Raw genomic sequence first — 21,360 nt, 5'->3', positions numbered from 1 at the left:
TTATTATTTATTTTATATATATTATTTAATAATAAGTTTAATTTATTTTATGTTACCTTGTAAACGTAATTTTTGCTAAAAAAAAAAGGCCCCCCTGAGTTTGTTGCGCCCATTCTTCTCAGTTCTGAGGCATTCTCTTTGGAATGAATTGAGAACTACCACCCAGTTTATGACCTTCAATAAGTGATGTCACATCCTATTTTGAATAAGAATTTGTATTTTAAATATACCACTATAGGGTACCCGTGACATTACAATGTCACTAAAACCAGGCCGTTAAATTGTAAGAAAAGAAGTCGATTGACAATCTACCGTTACATTATAATATCACTAGTGAAATTGTAATATCACAGCTTTGACAATATACTTGCGACATATACTTACAACACAGACTATAGACTTACCCCCTTATTCATAATGGTCCACTAACTTAAAACAGCCTCTAAGGAGTGTTTTTTCTCAATCTGACTTAGGTCAATCGAAGAAGACAGAGTGTGAATTAGCAATGCTTTAAGTTAGCAGACTATTATTAATAAGGGGGTTAGAATATAGTAAGCATGTAGAGCTGACAGTCTGATAATGTGTGACTAATTTTGTTTTGTCAATGTGTGCGTTAGCTAGTAGTTTATTATTTAAAATACTAAGGCCTATCACAGACGTCGCACTTTTTGTGCTATCGAAAAGTCTGCATTGCGCGCAAAATGTCTTTTGGCAGATATCTCACAAACATAATGATGTACACGCAATGGAAGTACAGAGATTGCGGTGTATTATTTCGTACTTGAGATACAAAAAACGAATTCATCCTATTCTTTCAGAAATAGTATAAAAGGGGCCGTTTCATAAAAATTCAATTTTAAAACTATACCCAAATAAGTTTTTCAAATTTTATAAAATGTCTGTTACTTCTGCTTCCGCTTGGTGACGAAGTATTATCCGGCTAAGTTTGAAAGCGTACATTTGCTTAAAACGTATTGGATTTCGGCTATCTCCGTTTTTTCCAAGATTATAGCCGCCATCTGGCAATCTATCAATGACTGCACGTTTCATACAATCGAGCGAATCGCATTTTTCTTAGAGAGTTTCGCCACACGTTACTATTTTAATGATTACTTAAAATCAGGTACCGTACGCGCATTGTACTCCTCATAAGAAAAGAAAAAGAAGATAAAAAAAGATACCTAATGGTACTATAGTAGATATACACTTTTATATATTTATAACGTTGGCATTTGTTTGAGTTTGTCAGCCAGCGCCAATATAAAGTAGGTATTTGATGAAAGTGGCATCTTAACCTAATGGCCTACTTACTAGTCAGTGACAAAGCGGAACTCGAAACAACAATACGGATGACATCTATAAGTTTGTAAGAATATATTTTGGATGTTTAGGTACCTTTAATTTACGATAAAACTACCGATCGATCGGATATCGATGAAACATTTAAGCTCTACTAAAAATTTTAACTAAACAAAATATAGGCTTGAAATGCCTAATAATATTTGGTATGTTCTCTAATGATCATGTTAATGTTATTTGAAGACTACATTTTATGTTCTATTTTACTTCGCAGTAGTTTCTAGTAATATAAGATAAACATAAAGTAATTAGACGCATTGTTAGTAAATAGATAACGAACGGTTTGACTGCACTTCTCTCAACAAATATCACTTGTCAAGATCTCAGTTCAATCGCAGTCCCTTTGACTGCGCACGCGCCTGTCTATATTGTTAACTTTAATTTTGAAGTTTTTTTACTTTACGAAGATGCCGGATAAAGTGTACCCATACGAAATTCGTGATGTTGATCCGGATACTGCTAAAACATTAATGACATACTTTAAAGGTTAGTTTTAAACATATATTTTTTTTAGAATAATTATTGGCCCTGTATGATTTCTTAGTATATTAGTAGCGAGAATAATTAGTAAAGTCGTACATTAAATAGTAATGAAACAAAAGCTATTAATTTTAATTAAGGTTTAAAATTTATGCCTCTTATAAATGAAATGGCCTTTATAAAATAATTTGCGGTCATATATTTTCTATGCAATGTATGAATAAATTAGGTATACCAATATAATAACAAACTCATTGCCACTGGGTTAGTGACGCTGACCTCTATGCTGGAAGTCCCGGATTCGAACCCGGTAGGTGCAAATATTTTGTATTATGAATATGAGTGTTTGTTTCCAAGTCATGGATATATCTATTTATGTATGTATATTGTGCTAGCTGACACGACAGAAGTTGTTCTGTTCATAACGAAAAATAACTCTTGCGTTTGAAATTCGTAAAATCCGTTCATAGCTGACCTCTTCTCGGCAAAAGGAATATTCATATCAAACAAGTCTCTACGCCTTATAGTTCCAGAGTTAATGTGATGTCGAAAGCCCTTAAAACATTATATAAAAGATTAAATAGGTCTTTTTCTGGCACTCATTACATAGTGCAGGCTATGCCTAATTATTTTCAACCGACTTAAAAAAAGCAATTTCTTAATTCAACTATACATTTTTTTTGTTTGATACCACATTTTTTCCGACCAATTGGATTTTTTTATTCGTTTGAAACGATCTACTTAACTACTCCATATTGGTCTCATAAGAAATTAATTTATTTCTCTTTTAGTATAAGAGTACCTAATTTAATAGGTATAAAAGTATAAATGTTACTACAATAATATAAATGACACTTAATGATATTACAGATTTTGAATGGAGCGACCGCCGACTATTTGAATCATAAATTCGATTGTAACAAAACTTTAAAAAAGAAGAAGCTCTGCAAGTTTCTAGCGCCCGTTCTTCTCAGGTCTGAGACATATAATTTTTTCGAATAGGTGGTACTTTTCGATGTTTAATAAGTTATTTTATATCTTATTTGTGATGAAAAAAATATTCGAATTTGGACACATATTGCGTTCTTGTTATAAGTTCGATCGAACTGCTCTGGTGATGAAGTCGGAAGGTAGGCAAGTTTTTTATTTATTAGAAATGTCATTAACTCATATCTAGTATATATAACTCCCCTATAGGTAATTTCCTAATCATTTGATTGTAAAGGTAGATAGTATTGTCACACCGCTTGAGATCTTTTGGATGAGAATATTACGATATCCTCGGAATAGGTACAAGGTTCGGTATTATTTGTTACTTCAACTACTAACATTTTAAAATCACCTTCAATATAAAATGACCTATAAACGAGGAAAATTATTTGCATTGCAAAACTTGCTCTGGAATTTTTCATTCTTTGTGTGCACAGGCGATACTGGGTTCTTTAGTCTACCTATGAATATGAAAATTAAAGTAAGTACATACGGAGTAGTAAAATGGGTCAAATTACGTCTACTGCACTAGTTGAAGGGAACAAAAGTAAGACTGATATCACTTGGCAATATTCAATGAGAAAATATTAATAAAATTCAGTTGACTGATTTATACAAAGATTGCACCCAATTCAAAATTCATGAATAATTTTAAAATTATTTTAAAAGAAGAAGTTAAGACTATATAATAATAATAATACATTAAACTGAGATGAAACTGGTAATGCGTATTTTAAAGGAGGAATTGCTAGATACGCTTTTACATAGTTACATTATCGATAAAAATGATATTATTAAGAATCTAGAATCTGCTCAAAACTTTAAAATCTGTCTCATGATAATTATCTGGACCTGCAAAATGTCCCTGAAAAAAAAAGAAAGTCTCCTGGCCATCTTCAAGACATTACGTAAGAAATTGCAAGTCTGTAAATTATTTAATTAATCAAATTACATTATATACGGTAAGACTGATATTTGAACAATGTACCTTCTTTTGGAATTCAAATTTCTATTGATGGTGAGGCTATACGCGATTTATTTTCTTTGTATTTTAGATCTGTTTATTCAATCCTTTCAGAATCAACTGAAGTAGACTTTAAATATATGCTAATTTCTGAAAACAACATTCGAGGAAAAATTTAAACTCAAAAAATTAAAAAATTAAAAAAAATGAGTCGGCTAGACCTGACGATTTTCCCCCGATACCTGTTAATCACTATTTGGACGACATTACATTGGTTGGTTATACATTAGCAATTTTATATAATAATTCTTACACCGCAGGTGTTTTTTCTGACGAATGACGAACTTATATTAAAATTCCCAATCTTTAAAAGCGGCTGCTTGCTGTGAAAATTATCGACCGATTAGTAGGATACTATGGCTAAGCTTTTTGGATCTTTTTAATAGCACCACCTTTTCATATAGTAGACAAATTGATTCCATGTAGTTACATAGATATTTCTAAAGCCTTCGACAAAGATGATCGTGACCTTTTTTTACCCAAGCTTAATTTAATTTCCTTAGATGGCTCTTGAAGGCAAATAAAGTCACAGCTGGGCTTCCCAGGGATCACATCTGGTACCTTTTATTTTGTAATTCTTATCAATGATCTAGTTTCAAAGATTAACAGCTGTCCATGTTAACTTTACGCTAGACATATTTAATCAAAGTTAGGCAAATATAAGTGTTGTGTTAGAAATTGTTACCAGATATATTTATATATGTTTATGTTTAAGTATTATTGTGACGTTTAAATTTGATCATACAACATGCTGTATACTTTATTGCAAACATTTAGACCCGTTTGTGGACTCACTCAAAACATTCCCTAGTAAAATTGTATTATGTGATAAATTAAATAATTTGTAATATCAACAAAATATACTTAACTTATTTTAATATAGCGATACCTGTGACCTACAACTATTCCATTGTGATTATTTTTCGCTGAAAGTAAACCCTTTTTTTAATTTATGTATAAGTATACCATATATATGTATATATTTGTAAGCTTCAAATAATTGCATGCAAAGATAATTCATTTAGAATTGTCTTTAGAATGAATATTGTATTGATGCTTGTATTAATGTTATTACTACTGGTGGATTGAATAAATAAATAAATTAGTGGACCACAATACAGATCGATGTTTCTGTATATTGTAAAATGTTACTTTAATTTTAATTCCATACCGACACAACCATCATCTGATCAGTTCTCATTTGCAAGTGTCCACATCTGAATATAATATAATAGTACGCCGTAAAGAATGTACTTATCTATACATTCGTTGGCTGACCTTAGCGTTTTAGAGCAACGGTAACCAGTTACTTATTCATACTACTTATTTATAGAATGAACTCTTGAATGCCTTTACTATATTACTCTTTATTTTTATTTACACCACGCTTGCTACCGGTTCAATCCAAGTCCGCCACGTACGATTGACATGAGATGGTTTTATACTTGTTTTGTTAACATTGAGGGTATTCGTAAATTCTTTAGTTTGCCTAACCTTTACCTAAATAATTTTGCTTTTGTTTGTTACAGAATTGATATTAGAATGTAGTTTTAAGTTGTTTTCTTTTTCTTTTGATTTTTTTCACTTGGGCCGTTGTGATTACAGACTACCAAGCTAAAAACCGTGAGTGTAGGTAATCGCAGTGCAGTTACTAAGGACGAATAACTGAATGAAAGTGTTATTATTAGAAATATGTATTAAAATTCAAACTTTATCGATAATTAAAATATGCTAGCAGTGTCACTCAAACTAGAAACTATATTAGAGCTGATAATATCGAGGTTCCTCACAACTGGAACGCGCCGTAAATCGTCATGATTATGTACTTGACCAAGATTTAAACCTTGCGTTCTAAAATATTGAGTGTAGGTTGTAGTGCATGTAAAACCTATAAACAGCAACATTTTCCAACACGTCAAAGGCTTTTCCCATTGATAAGTGAAGTGTAATATATTGAAATGTGAAAGCTTGGTAGTTGATTGCAATTCTATTAAACTTTATAATTTCATATGTCACTCAATGGTTTCATAGACTTACAATACACTAGCGTTTAGACAAACAAATTGGAGATACAGCTAGATAGAAAAGGAAAGCAAATCTATTATAACTGTAACCGATTTTCATTGATAAGTCGTAAACAGTCAGCCACGCTTGGCGCTAGATCCTCAATATTTTGAATATTATATCACCGTTCTTCTCAGTTGCTAAATTCTCGTTATTTTAAATATGATCCTATTGTTATTTAGCTATTGTAAATCCGATTTTGAAAAAATATTTTAATTTAGTTAATTTGGCGTTCGGTGAGTTCGATTCGGTTTTGTCCAAACGGAATAAATTTGAATTCGGAAACCAAAATAGATACATATTGAAACAATTTCGGAAAATAAATGTCACTGAGGTTTGTAAGAAAGCTTTTAGGAATCTGAGGTTTATATTACGTATGGCTCGTAGTTTTTCCAATATTAAGGCAATTATTAATTTATATAACGCTTTGGTTAGAAGCCAGTTAGAATGTAACGCCGTTATTTGGGCTCCTCATGAAGCCAAGTACAGTATAATGTTAGAGCGGATACAAAATAAATTTATACGGTACCTGTATATGAATCTATACGGGGTTTACCCTTTTTATTCGCTTATGTACCCGACATTATTTATTTTGGGTATGGTAGGATACAGCGAGCTGAGGGTAAGAAGGGACCTGGCGCTGATCTCATATCTATTCAAAGTACTTAGAGGGAAGGTGCATAATGCGGATATATTTAGTAGACTGTATTTTGTTGTTCCGGGTAGGTACGTATGGCGCCGGCGTCGGCCTCCGTTGCGGATGGTGCCGTCCGCGAGCACCAACTTGTTAACAGGCAGCGGTGACGCGTGCCCTTCGTACTATTAATGATAAAGCCTCACAGACGGATCTGTTTTGTTGCACTCAGGGTGAATTCACGAGAGTAGCGTTATTTATAATATGTTATAAAATTTAAGGATGTAAAAAAGTTAAATATTGTATTTACCTCAATCGCATTGCAATATACTGTAATAATAGTGTGTATTTTGATAAAATAAATACATGAATAAAATAAAATTAAACGTAGATTGATATGGCCTTGATTGATTATGCATATTTTATATTTAAACTGATTATTAAACAAAGCAATACTTACTGGTAGTTTTACATATTCAATCAAGAACTATAGGTAATTGTAATTACTTAATTGAACATATGCACACACAGCTGACTCAATAACCTACATAAATAAACCTTTATCAACATTCAAACAGTGTACTTACAATGTTTGCTAGTACCTACATACTTAAATAGTAGTTTATAACAGTATCGAATGGCTAAGAAAAAAAATATAAGAGCACTTCCTTAACGTCCCCACGTAAGCCTTAATATTTAATTATTATATTTATATTAATAGTACATAGTTTAGTTGTTATATTATGTATACAGGTAAGATTTTACTATGTTTCTTTAGGAATATTATGAATTAATAACTAAGTAATGTATTATGTGTGTATAAGTAATAGTGTAGATAACATACAAATTAGGTATAGTTTAATTTATTATAGATGCACGATTTTATAATATAGTTCAAGAGCGTAAACTCGCCAATAAACTGTTGCAACAGTTTGGCGAGATGTTAAATTTAAGTACCAACTGTGCATACTTTTATTATTAAATAAATAAAAACAAAACAAATATAGAAGCTATAAACAACAATGTTATTGATATACTAGGCATCATTAACTGCGTAGGTACCTATTATTCGTGAAACAATCTAGACATACCTACAACTGTACAACAGTCAACAATTATTAATACACAAAGCTAAAAACTTTTTACAAAAATTATACTGAAACGTAACATAATATATTGTTTAAAATAAGGTAACTCAAAATAAATAAATAATAACAAATATTTTCTGTTGCGCCATTTTTAATTTTTTATTGTCGCCATTTTCGGTTTTTGATGATAATATTAGGAGTTGAGGTTACTACAAGTTTTTAGTAGAAATTGGCTGAATGAACCAGTCCTTCGCATAGATTGTAATTAAAATAATTTATAAAATGATGAAGCTGTAAATATTGATTTCAGAGAGTGGCAATGATTTTCTTGCCATTAATTGCCGTAAATGATGAACCTAAATAAATAGCTTTCTACGTTTAATTTGTAAAATTAATATTTGAGGTTTATATGATAAATTTTTTAGATAATTTATACGTCTAAGAAGAGTCTCTTGCTGTTAGACAACCGATAAAAAGAGGCCAGGAATATTACAAGCTACGTCTAACACTTGGGATTTGTGTTTAGTGTGCGTGAATTGCTTAAAATAGAGGTTAATTATAAATTCATTTTTTTTTTCTTTTCACAGCTGTCATAGTCTATCTAGACGTATTAATGATCTAAGATAAGTTTATAATAATTTCTTTTTAAATTCCACGTGGGTGTAGTAAAAAGTCATATCACTCCGGAGAAAGTGCGACATCATTCCTCGGGTGTATGGAGCACCGTTTCATGCATACAAATACAACCTTGTAGGTATCACTAATATTCACCCATAAACTTACAACATACCAACGTATAGACGACCTGACAGTCCGATTATGCGTGTCCTATTCATTTATCATTTGTTAATGTGTAGTACATTAGCTAGTGCTTCAAAGTCAAAGTCAAAGTTTTTATTTGCATAAACATGTTAGATTGATGTTACTTCAATATTATTAAGTACATGACGTGCAAGTTTTATAAAATACATTTCTAGATCATTAGTTACAATAATATAAATTTAACAAAAGATTAGTAGCAGTATTATATAGTATATAGTCAAGTTTTTATTTGAAAATATTCGTCTAATGAATATAATTTAGATGAGAAATTCCTATTTGACGATACCTCTCTTATTATTTTTGGGATGTGATTATAGATTTTTATGCACATACACAAACATCTTCAATATACAAAATACTAATTAGGGGCTAATGTCAAGCATATACGGCTAGTCTCTATAGTAAGTCTATGCATTCTTCCGATATACATAATATTAATGTTTTCCTTTATTATAATAATTAAATAGAAACAAATCTATACATTGTACACATATTATAAATACGGGGTCGATGAACTTCTGTTCTAGGTCAATGCGATACGCGTCTTTATCGTTTGTCGAAACTTGAATCATCTATTTATCTATGTATGTTCTATGGATACAGATAGCTTGTCTTGGTCAATAGTATTTAATGCAAACAAAACAGTAGTTAACAGTTGTATAAAGAGGTCAATAAACGCGAGTGGTGTGGATTGCGATGTGAGTCGCAGGAGAACATCGCAATGAATGACGCCACGAGCGATTATTGACCTAGTTATACAACTAAAATAATGTATCTACAACTTGGTTATATTTCTACCCCCTTATTCATAATGATCCGCTAACTTTAAACAGCCGCTTAGGAGTGTTTTTACTCATTCTAACTTAGGTCAATAGAAGAAGATAGAGTGAGAATTAGCAATGCTTTAATTTAGCAGACTATTATGAATAAGGGGGCTAATGTTTATAATTTAGATTAAGGATTGGTCTCCGCTGCACTCCAACTATATACCGCAGGCGTAGTCGCAACGTGTGGCAACTAATACTACGCCCAAGTACATACTCGAGCCAGTCTCGAACAATGTGAGATTGGCGTGCTACATGTTGTGTTAAACTTTGTTAATAATTGAAACTAAAATGCCAGGTTACGTAGTAAAACTTTGTAAAAATAATACTACAAGAAATAAGAAAGACACTGGGATCACATATAATTAGCAATTAGTATTTTGTCTTTTATTAATTTCAATATAAAATAACACGAAGCGTTATATTAGCTAGAAAATTTGAAAGATGCCATTGAGTGTCAAGATGCCACTCACACAAGCATCTTTACAAATAGACAATACACATTACAATATAAAGTTGCCGTGATAAAAAAGCTATTCTTTTTAGGATTTAGCGATATCTGCGTTTATTAAGGTACTGGTTAAATGTCTCGGTAGAATATGGTGCGAAACAGAAGCATTCCCCAATGTTTCACGGGCTACGGTCACAGTACTTTCCTGGTGTGAATGGGATAGATGTTAGTCTGGATGCATTTTAAGGATTGGTATAGGCTGCCATCGCTGCCCAGAAGACTCCTCCAACTCCTTGCATTGGTCATCATTGTCGGTCGCTGAGGGAGCTCTCTCCATGGAAGCGGTGGTTCTATTTACATGATTAGTAAGCTGTAGAATTGTAAGCGTCAAGAGATCTTAATTCGGTGATTTTTTTATGGAATAGGAGGACAAACGAGCGTACGGGTAATCTGGTGTTAAGTGATCACCGCCGCCCACATTCTCTTACAACACCAGAGGAATCACAGAAGCGTTACCGGCCTTTAAGGAAGGTGTAAGCGCTTTTTTTGAAGGTACCCATGTCGTATCGTCCTGGAAACACCGCACAAGGAAGCTCATTCTACAGCTTTGTAGGACGTGGAAGAAAGCTCCTTGAAAACCGCACTGTCGAGGGCCGCCACACATCCAGATGGTGGGGATGATATCCTAACTTGGGCGTGTCGTGCGAAGGTGGAATTCGGCGGCAGGAATCAGGTGAAACAGCTCTTCGGAACACTCCCGATGATAAATGCGGTAGAGGACACACAATGAAGCGATGTCTCTACGCAACGCCAAGTGATCCAGCCGTTCACAGAGCAAAAGTTTCGAAAAGTTAATTGTTATGCAGTTTCCAACTGAATAATATTTGAAACTGCTCGAAAGACCGTCCGAAGGTTTTGTTAATAACGGAAGCAACAAAACAATCATTTCATATTACAAGGCTATGCTACAACCGGGAACTGAAAGAGTTAATTAACGTATAATAACTTCCGTTGCAAAAATAAATATTTAACATGAACAAAATAGTAATTATACTGTAAAATATATATAATATTATGCTTTTGTGATTCGGGATGCCCGACAGAAGTAATAACTTAAACTGAACTAAGTTGAACTATTCAATTTCGAAATTGTTTAACTTGATAAAGCTTAGGTTTTTACTTAAATTTTATGTATATCTTGAATTTTACTTCTCCTTCTTGAATCTTTACATTACAATTTTGTGTATGTACATCATTAGTATCATTATTTAATCCGATAAAAGTAACATTTGGTTTATGGTACCTATTAAATATAATAGGTACCATACTATACATAGGTACCATACTAATAGTATAAGCAACGAAATTTTTACATTGTATATCATCTTAACATCTTGCAAAGACTGCTTTGACCTTTAATTAATGAATAACGAATATGGCTGTATGGGCTTAAACCTTTTGCCTATCCTTTAAGGGTCGCAAACGTCAGAAAATTTTTAGTTATTATCGATTTATTACAAAAGTTGTAATAAATAAACATATACACGTAGATATTTCAAAATATATTACTCAGCAATTTGAATGAATTTCTTTAAAAGGAAGTATCGCGTTACGTAAGAAGTTACCTATCCCTTCAAAAATGTCAATATATCTCTGAAACTAGGTACAGAGGTTTCGCATTTTTCACTTTGATTTTTAAGCACAGAACACTACCTTTAAGCGTAGGGGAAAGTATCGGCCACCTTTTAACCGCGACCAGCGACCTTAATCCATTTCTGTACTCCTGACAACGTGTATGGTAAATTTCATGATGATTTGCCGAGTAGTTAGGCGTGAAGGCGTAACAAACAATTAAAAAACAAACACTCATTCACATAAAATATAATTAATAATGATTATGCACAAACAGTAGAACGTATCTATCTACTAACTACTAAGTAGGTACTTACGACTAATACACATTCTTTTATTTATTGCTTCATTAGATACCGTGTCCTTACTTAAAATTAGTTACAGACAACTTATTTTAATAAGACTTCGTAGCAGCTTTTATAGCCTTGATTAGGCCGGTACAACTAAATTACAAGGTACTTACTCACATGAAGCAATAGAAGTGTGGGCAGGTAGTAGGTATCTATCCAAATACCTACTACTCTTATTATCAATGTAGTTAATAATATTATGTTAGTAGTTATGTAATTAATGTTATGCCTTTAAGTACTCATAACACATTCTTAATATTATTTCGTAAGTATTTACTTAAATTTTGTTTTTTTTTTCCCATAAGCTAACAAAAAAGTAATTTACTTATGTTTTTTATAGCAACACCTTGCTGTGATTACGTATCGACTTAGACATGTAAACAATCTGTTAAAATACTGAGGCAATATGTAAATTCTGGGCAATTTAAAAGTGGCGATAAGTTCCTTGCCTTCTTGTTACTCCGGCCGAGCTCTCTTTTAAAAGATGACTTCCTGGGCACGGACTAGTAAAAAAATTAAAAAATTTATTTTAATTAGTAAAGATATTAGCAAGTGAAGCACCTTTATGCTAGTGTGTGTGCGGTTACGGGGATACCGGTTACACAATTTTTTCTCCGTAAACTGATCTGTCATAGACGATGGCAAATCTCATAATGGCGGCCGATCGGCTTGTATTAGTTTGGGGCTTGGTATTTACACGTTTACCGGCTTGAACAGTGAAGCACCAAGAGTGCTCCACTTTTATGTTAGGTGACACGGAGTCCTTCTTTTTTTACTCGTCCGTGTTCCTGTGTAAATAATTAAAATTAATAAGAAATCTTTTCTACTTGCCAAATTAGCTGTACCAAAAAAAAACAATTGTGTATCGAGGAGTCAAAGACATTTAAAGGTACTTCTGAAATAGTTTGATAAAAAATACTAAACACAGACAGACAAGAGTATTTATAAAAAAACAATAGTTACTGATCTGTGTAGGCTGAACAATTATCATCCTGTATATTTTTAGATAAGACTAAATTAAAAAAGACTAATAATAATTAGAATATAATACTCATAGTAGAAAAGACTATAACCGAGTTACCTGCATGATAAGCTGCAATCTATTTATTCTATTTAAACAATCATTCAAAAACTTCGTTGGTATATCTTTTCTGGAGAAGGAGAGTTAATCTTATTCTGATGATGACAATAACCAATGAGAGATTCCTTTGCACAGGATGCTGGCTAGATTATGGGAACCACAACGACGCCTATTTCTGCCGTGAAACAGTAATGTGTAAACATTGCTGTGTTTCGGTCTGAAGGGCGCCGTAGCTAGTGAAATTACTGGGCAAATGAGACTTAACATCCTATGTCTCAAGGTGACGAAAAAAAAAGTTATTTCATTTCATTCACTTAATTTCTGCAACAGCATATTATATCTATCTTTTTGGAATAACTGTGATATTTCACCATCTTACGCGTTGTAAGTATTGAGATAAAATATTTTTTTAACGTTACAGGTGAATTAACTGGCTTCGTGCGTGTTGGACCTAAGGGCTATTTCTTTCCTCACAAATTCAAGGAAGAAGCCGAGAGTTACTACAACATGGAGATCCGACCGACGGACATATTTGTGACTAGTTATCCCCGCTCAGGTTGGTTTTAGAATTAACAGATCGTGCATGGTCTAAAGCCTCTTTACCGATACGGTATGGTTGTTTGGGTACTCGTAAAGTTTCGGGCGTTACCTTACCAGCATTTTATCTTCAGTTGATAGTGTAAATTATGTATTGCGTATTTGAACGAAGCTAACAATGCTTGGCTAAATATTACAAATATTTAAAATTTCCAGACGATTTAGTGTCAAAAAGCATGGGACGCACTTCTTCGTAAGTCAGCCTATGATGATCTTTTGATCACATCTACTGACAGAACAGAGCAGAACAAGCGTTGCCTTTTGCGCCGATTGGAGAGCTACATGACAATATGATATTGTCAATATGCGTATCACTCCGTCTAGGTATATAATTGAAAAAACCACATCAATGTAGATGTGGCGTGCAGGTAGGTGCTCTTGGGCGTCACGGGCTATCCTACCTAAATTTGGCAGGCCATATCAGTCGTCACGCCAGCATAAATGATGACTTCATTAATGCTCCGCAGGGTACTTATGCTCTTAATATACCAGCTGTTTTAGAGTCAAATGGTATTGCCCGCCGCGATGGCAAGCGTCCTGATCGAATGATCCTGAGGGCACTGGTGTTGAATGCGACTTGCGTCGACACTCTGGCTCCTTCTCATGTCCAACTTACGTCAGTTGGTGCTGGGGCCGCTGCTTTCAAAATATGTCAGTCTCAGTGAGTCTTTATATCTTTGTGCCGTTTGGTGTCGAGACACTTGGCCCGTGGGGCCCAGGGGCGCGGAGAATCTACAAAGTACCTACTGTCTTCGAGCATCAAGTGGGTTAGTGGTCCAAGCGTTGGCAGCTATTTAGGTGAACAGATGAACCTATACAACGCAGCAACGGTGCCACTATTTTTGGTACACTTCCCCGTAATGGAAGTTTTAATTAGATAGTATTGTAATATATACAATACTATCATTACTTAATAATTATAAGATTTGTTTTGTTCGAATAAAAACCATGAGGCTTATCAAGAGTTATTAAATAATTCCGTATGATATAACGAAGTCATCCACAGTGCATTTGTTACTCTTAGTATAAAGTAGCAGCGATTTCAGCCATATGGTTTTGCGGGTAGCGTTACCTTTAGCCTTGGACACAGAAAAGGCTGCTGGTTTGGGACGCAACTTGCATCGCCAATCTGGGTCAGACTTCATCTCGTGCTGGAAGCTGCTACTTCGACTGCCGAACAAAGCAAATTTAAAAAAAAATCGTTCTCAATGAGTTTTACGCCTTCGTGCCGTATGGTGTCGAGACATCGGCTCATGGGGCCCAGCGGAGAGGCGATTAATTATACAAAATACCCAAGCACTGGCAGCTGTTTCGGTCAACGAAGCAGCCTAGCTATCCAACACGGAATTCAACCTTCTTTAGTGCTCTTCCTCGGAGTGATAGGTCTTACTAATATTATCATATTGAGTACTTATTGTAAATTTAGTAATAGTAAGTACGTAAGTATCCATCCCTACTCCATATCCTACCACATATCCCTACAACAGGAAGTATTTACATTATAGCAAAATATCCGCTTAGTACATTAAATTTCTTGATCAGATTTTCAGCGTGAAGTATTTTTCGCTCTATTGAACACAATCAGTATCTTGGAGGCCAGTATAACCTCGATTTCCAGTTGACTGGGAAACCGACAATCATTCGTATTTTCCGATCCATCGATCCGATTAAAAAAAAAGTATTGAGTGTTTAAATCCTAATATTCTGTTGTTTTTTTATTTACATCCTTATCTTTGATGTCTTTCATACGATGATACGGTTAATATTTCATATGGGTTAAAGTTTTAACTATAAATTCATATTTATCTTTGACAAAGGTCAAAAGGGTGTACAGAAAGAGTCATGCTATTCATGTAGATAAAATATTATCTATTAGAGAGTAATTATTGGTTTCTATAACAAATGCAGGATTAATAACTAATGGTCACAGACTATATACTAGGTTGTATAGATACCTACCAAGTTAGGATTGTAATAATAACCACAGAAAATTTTCAACTTGGAAGTGTTGATTGCAATCCGACTTTCTGCAGGTACAACGTGGACGCAGGAGTTGGTGTGGATGGTAGCCAACGATTTGGACTATGCCACCTCCGACGCCATTCCACTCACGGAAAGATATCCCTTTTTAGAGTAAGAATATTTACATTATTTCATCATCATCATTATTTCAGCCGGAAGACGTCCACTGCTGTACAAAGATCATCATTCAACCCATTCCGGATATCTTGACCAATCGTGTGTGTGTGGGGGGGGGGGGCTAACAACACTGCGTCTTCCCGTACGTGGTTGCCATTCTTGGACTTTACTGCCCCAACGGCCATCTATCCGTCAGCTGTGCCCTGCCGACTGCCATTAAGTGACTTTAGATTTCCTTCGGTTCACCTCATTTCTGATTCACAGGTAAACTCCGAGCATAGCCCTCTGAATGGCCATGAGGTATGCGTTGCATATGTCATCACTGGCAACACACACTGATTAAAAACCTCGTATTCAGACACTGAGGTATTAGGGATGAGAAGAGTTTACCGAGCTTTCCGAAAGCAGCTCACCCGAGCTGGATCCGAAGAGTGACTTCTTCGGCATACATTATTCCTTGTAAGGTTTCTATGAGAATACTTTCCAGTTACTTTTCTGGAATAGAAAGTGAGCTTGATAATAAATAATCACCGCCGTCCTGCAACAAAGCCGTCAAGACAAATCGCAAGAGTTTTGCCAGCTTCGATATGGATGGCCTTTATTTGAAGGTTGTAGCTTGTCGGTCGTATCGTAGAATAAAACGTATACTTACCTTATTTCTTCTTGATTTTATTCAGTTGTCGTTACATTTTAGTTCAGAGTTTATATTTTAATATTAGGTGGAAGGCCGTTCGGTTTAGCTTCAAATCATCATCACATTATTTACGATTGTTCCATTTCACGGCATGAAATTTTTGAAATTATTATTTTTTATCATTGCGGCCAACAGCATATCAACAATTAGATCTCATATCTCTTCTTGCTACCATGTAGATTAGTAAGTAGGTAAGAGTCAAGAAAGAAAAACCTCGAAACCACAATTATACTTAGGTATGTAAAAAAATATTATAAAAAGTAGACAATAGGCAGAAGAAAATACAGGTAGTAAGTTAGAACCTACAACTGTTTCTAAAAATGTTCACAAATAAGTATGATATCATCTGCAGGTTTTCAATGTGCGTCCATCCAAGAATGAAAGAAATATTCACAGAAGAAAACAAAGACGATGAGCGAAAACTAAAGTTATTAGAATGGGTGACCCAGCCTGGAACGGAACAGTTAGCAGCAGCCACTTCGAGGCGGTTCGTGAAGACCCACATCCCGCTATCTTTACTGCCACCGAATCTGCTCGACGCTAAGGTGGTGTATGTCGCGAGGGATCCTAGAGACGTGGTCGTGTCTTTCTACCACTTGAACAAGTCTATGAGAACTCAGGGTTACGTTGGAGATTTTAAGCAGTTTTGGGAGTTCTTTAGCCATGATTTGCGTAAGTATTTATTTCAAGTTTTACGAAATTGTTCTGGATATGCGTTGGAGCAATCTTAATCCGAAAAAGTTATAGCTATAGCTGCTATAGAATTGAGGTTATTATATATAACACTAGCTCACCCAACACATTGTTCTGTGGCTAATAAAAAATACTGTTTTATAGGAATTTGCCAATAATATTTCAAAACATCAAGAATTATGTCGTAAAATGCTCCCTGTTGTTATAATGAAATTGTTTCACAGCGGAACTGTCAAACCGTGCGTCACTAAATTCTCTCATAGAATATATGTCCATACAAAACAAATATTGAAAATAAAATATTTATGGGTCCCAAATCGAAACAAAAAACTATCCTATCTCTCAAGTTGGACCAAACTGCACTCCATGAAGTAATCCCCATTAAAATCCGTTCATTAGTTTAGGAGTCCATCGCGGACAAACAACGTGTCACGTAATTTATATATATTAAGATTATATTATATAATATGTACCAAGGAAGCCAATCCGAACAAATTATATGGCGCAACTTGATGACAGCAAGACAAGTACTTTGACATTCAAATTAATCCAATGTTTTTTAAATAAATTCAAGATTTTCAGTTGTCACCGCCATAACATATCGTCACCAGTAAAATCGACGAAATATAATTAAATAATTTTAAATAAAACATGTTGAAATTCGTTGTGTAAGATCGTTCTTTAACATTTACTTGTTTAACAGTTACAATAGTTTCTCAACACACACGAAGGCATATTTTAAACAAAACCTAGCACGTGCTCGTGTCATTGCTACAAACTCCCACCATAGACTAGGCAAATTGACTACAGCTGGCCACAACTATTTTTCTAACAATCAAGGTGAAGTCTTCTCTAGTACCATGTAGTATACATATATCGTGATTAAGCTGCTATAAAGTTACGAATTCGAAATTGATAACTCCTAATAATAATATACCTAGAAGATTTACAAATTGAACAGAAGTTCGTTGTAAAATTGTTGACAAAATTTCAAGATGAGAATTGTAAGATTCCTTTCTGAAAAATGACGCACTCAAATTTGTATTTCAGATCATTGGACACCGTACTTCGAGCATCTCAAAGAGGCTTGGGAGATGAGACATCATCCAAATTTGCTGTTCCTGTTCTATGAAGAGTTATCTAAGGTCTTTTATAAAGATTTATTTTTATAAACCTATTTATTATTATTTATCATATTTTGTTAAGAAAATAGTGATACTTACTCTATAGATATACAGTACCTACAATGCAATAACTTTGCTCTGCTAATACCTTAATAATTATAGATAGACCCTTTCTTGCTTATCTGCATCATTAGACGAAGGAAATATTAGGAGCTTCAGTATAAACGAGACATATTTTTTTTTAGTTATAACAAAGAATGTACCTATATGACCTCATTGAATAAGACGTAATCTAGCTAACTAAACGTGAAGCTCGGTAAAATCATCATTAATAGAGGAAGTACCATAAGAAATTATTCCTCCTAGAAGAATGATTGCCACAATGTAGCAATGTTATTTTATAATATTGTACATGTATAGTTTCATATCGGTGTGTTAACACAATATTTTTACTAAAGCTGCTTTGGCTAGCAAGATTGGGGGTTCACGTTTCGTTGTCTAACGAATGCTACCTAATTGAATACATCTCTTTTACTTCAGGATTTACCAAAGGCAGTACGTCGTGTTGCTGATTTTCTCGGCAAGGACTTCAATGATGAACAGATTGCTCATCTCTGTGAGCACCTGAGCATTGACAGCTTTAAGAACAACAAGTCGGTGAATTATGACGTCATGAAGGAACTGGGCATTATGATTGGCAACAGAGGATTTATTAGAAAAGGTAACCGCTGCTACACCTATTGCTTCAAATGCAGTTTGATTAATAAGAATATTAGATATATGACGGTTTTTCACGTATATCAATACCTTATATCTACGTGATTAGCTACGTGTATTTTGTCAGTGTCAATTACTGTGCACAAAAGAGCCGGTATCTGTTTATAAAAAATTAGCAACCTTCATTTTATTTTATTAATGTAAATTCTCGAGGAACAGAGTTTACTGACGCTGATGGATGTGTTAACATAATAATATGTTACAGCCGTTCTTTCTGATGAGATATATTAGTAAGCAAACCGCAACAGAGGGGCTGTTAGTATGCCCCAGCAAAATTAACATAATGTGCTTGTATGTGACGTAGGTAAGGCGGGCGGTTGGCGAGACTACTTCAACGACGAGATGACGTTTCAAGCGGAGCGCTGGCTAGCAGACAACCTGAAAGATACTGATTTACGATTCCCCCATTTACAATTTTAGAATATAAGCGTAAGAATTATCAATATTAATTAGTAGTAAGTATATTAATACGTAGGCATAAGGCTAACACAATAATTTATAGTATTTGTTTTTAGCTTAATAAAGAAGTACCTAATTGATAATTGTATTTTGTTTAACTCGTTTAAAAGGCGTTTAATAGCAGCTGCATTTTACATTACGTTTTAGAAACATTCGATATTTCAAACCGTTGGCTCACATTTTGAATCCCTGCCTGCATAGGTTACGAAACGTCGGGTTAAATAAATAATAATAAATATGTAAGTAGTGCCTGAACCAAGTAAGAATACTTACAGCTACAATTACACGCGGTTTTTAAACAATGAAAGTAGTTAGTCATTGGCAAAATGTTGGTGTTATTTTTAAGTTCTGAAATGAAAACTTTATTTAAGGCTTGGGTTGTTTATAACCTAACCTAACATAAAACTTTATACCTACGCTATAGAGTTCGAATTAATACCATATTTTTTTTTATAAAATGAGGTACCTAGGCTTCAAGGAGTTTACAAATAAAGGTGATAAATAAATAATGCTGATATTTTGGTGCTTACTACATAATATTAATATCTAATGATTCCACTTAGAATCATTTAGACTTTAGGGCATTTGATTAAATTTAAATTTTATTTCATAGCATTTAGATAATTTAATTTTAAAGTAAATTATTGTCTAATTCCGCAAAATATCGAATAATAGATACAGTAATTAAACAAAGTTAAGTATGATACTATCCAGTAAGCGGCCAAAGGACTTTTGGTCTGAATGATTGAATATCACCACTGCGTTGTAACTCTTAGTTCCCATTTAATTGATTCTGTAATTTGACAGACACAGAGTCATAACTGATAATTATTAATAAAAGAGTAGGTATGGCTATTGTATTGAAGGTCGCGCTAAATTTGTAGCTTTATTCAAATACGCTACCAAATGTTCGGAAAAAGTAGAGCTCGTGAAAAGATCTTACAAGAATCTCCCAGCCACTATTTTCAATCAAATTGAGTATTTTACGATGGTAGTTTGTAAGGTGCTGTATCCAATATATGAAAGACTTAAACATTGTTAGTGTTGTTCAAATACTTAAAGTTAAAAAGCGTTTTATATTTAAAACAATAATTTCATTAAAAATATCTGTATAAATACCTAACCTATATATTGGATCGTACCTTTAGAGTAGATCGTTATTTTAACCGTTATTTATGTGTAGTTATACTTACTCTACATACTACCTACTATAATGATTATTGTAAGTTAAATAATATTAATTAAAGTTCATAATAATTTTGTCGTCAGTGTAATTAAAAAATTAAATAATAAATGTTGATAACAATAATATGAACAGTATTTTATTATTAAATCTAATATATTATAATATGTATATATTCATTTCATTCATTCATTCATTTCACTCAGAATTTTTTTCTGACGGAAGTAACGCTCAGTACAAAAGTCAATTGAAAGAATTTTTTAAGCCCTTAAAATTTAATGGTTTTAAACAATGATGTTCCATACATATAGATAACTAGCTGACCCGGCAAACGTTGTTTTGCCATATATAAATTGTATTGATCTTTTGCTTGCTAGTTGATAAGAGATGGCGCTAGTTGTATTCATTAGTAACAATCACAATTCTTTTATATTTTGTATAATTCACACTATAGTTTTATAAATTATAGCCTATGTGTTATTCTGGTGTGTAAACTATATTATTGTAAAGTTTCATCAAAATCTATTCAGTAGATTTTGCGTTAAAGAAGTTCAAAGATACATCCAGACATACAAACTTTCACATTTATAATATAATTGTATTGATCTTTTGCTTGCTAGTTGATAAGAGATGGCGCTAGTTGTATTCATTAGTAACAATCACAATTCTTTTATATTTTGTATAATTCCCACTATAGTTTTATAAATTATAGCCTATGTGTTTTTCTGGTGTGTAAGCTATATTATTGTCAAGTTTCATCAAAATTTATTCAGTAGATTTTGCGTTAAAGAAGTTCAAACATACATCCAGACATACAAACTTTCACATTTATAATATTAGTAGGATGCACCTCATACAAAATCAAAGCTGAAATATGGCACATGCCACAAATGAA

The 21,360-nt window shown here is 33.5% G+C and overlaps 1 protein-coding gene across 2 annotated transcripts; it reads left to right on the top strand.

Moving 5' to 3' along the window:
- The first annotated feature begins 1,679 nt into the window (after window positions 1-1,679).
- Window positions 1,680-20,591, top strand: LOC126974827 (luciferin sulfotransferase-like). 2 transcript variants are annotated; one of them, XM_050822495.1, is made up of 8 exons: window positions 1,696-1,845; window positions 2,710-2,813; window positions 13,221-13,355; window positions 15,430-15,529; window positions 16,582-16,901; window positions 17,973-18,067; window positions 18,587-18,767; window positions 19,128-20,591. In XM_050822495.1, exons 3-8 carry the CDS (start codon window positions 13,307-13,309, stop codon window positions 19,241-19,243), a joined length of 861 nt encoding a protein of 286 aa, XP_050678452.1. In that variant the 5' UTR covers window positions 1,696-1,845; window positions 2,710-2,813; window positions 13,221-13,306; the 3' UTR covers window positions 19,244-20,591. The 2 variants fall into 2 exon arrangements, with proteins under 2 accessions (XP_050678451.1, XP_050678452.1); XM_050822494.1 differs by lacking the exon at window positions 2,710-2,813 and having other exon boundaries at window positions 1,680-1,845.
- Window positions 20,592-21,360: the final 769 nt, after the last annotated feature.

Source organism: Leptidea sinapis, chromosome 34, assembly GCF_905404315.1.
Source record: "Leptidea sinapis chromosome 34, ilLepSina1.1, whole genome shotgun sequence".
NCBI classification, from domain to species: domain Eukaryota; kingdom Metazoa; phylum Arthropoda; class Insecta; order Lepidoptera; family Pieridae; genus Leptidea; species Leptidea sinapis.
This window is presented reverse-complemented; position numbering and strand designations above follow the sequence as displayed.

Excerpts from the sequence above, each read along its gene's own strand:
- LOC126974827 (XM_050822494.1), top strand. The coding sequence starts at position 1,767 with ATGCCGGATAAAGTGTACCCATACGAAATTCGTGATGTTGATCCGGAT. Across the intron at positions 13,356-15,429 it reads GACTAGTTATCCCCGCTCAG|GTACAACGTGGACGCAGGAG; the intron begins GTTGGTTTTAGA and ends GACTTTCTGCAG. Across the intron at positions 16,902-17,972 it reads GTTCTTTAGCCATGATTTGC|ATCATTGGACACCGTACTTC; the intron begins GTAAGTATTTAT and ends TTTGTATTTCAG.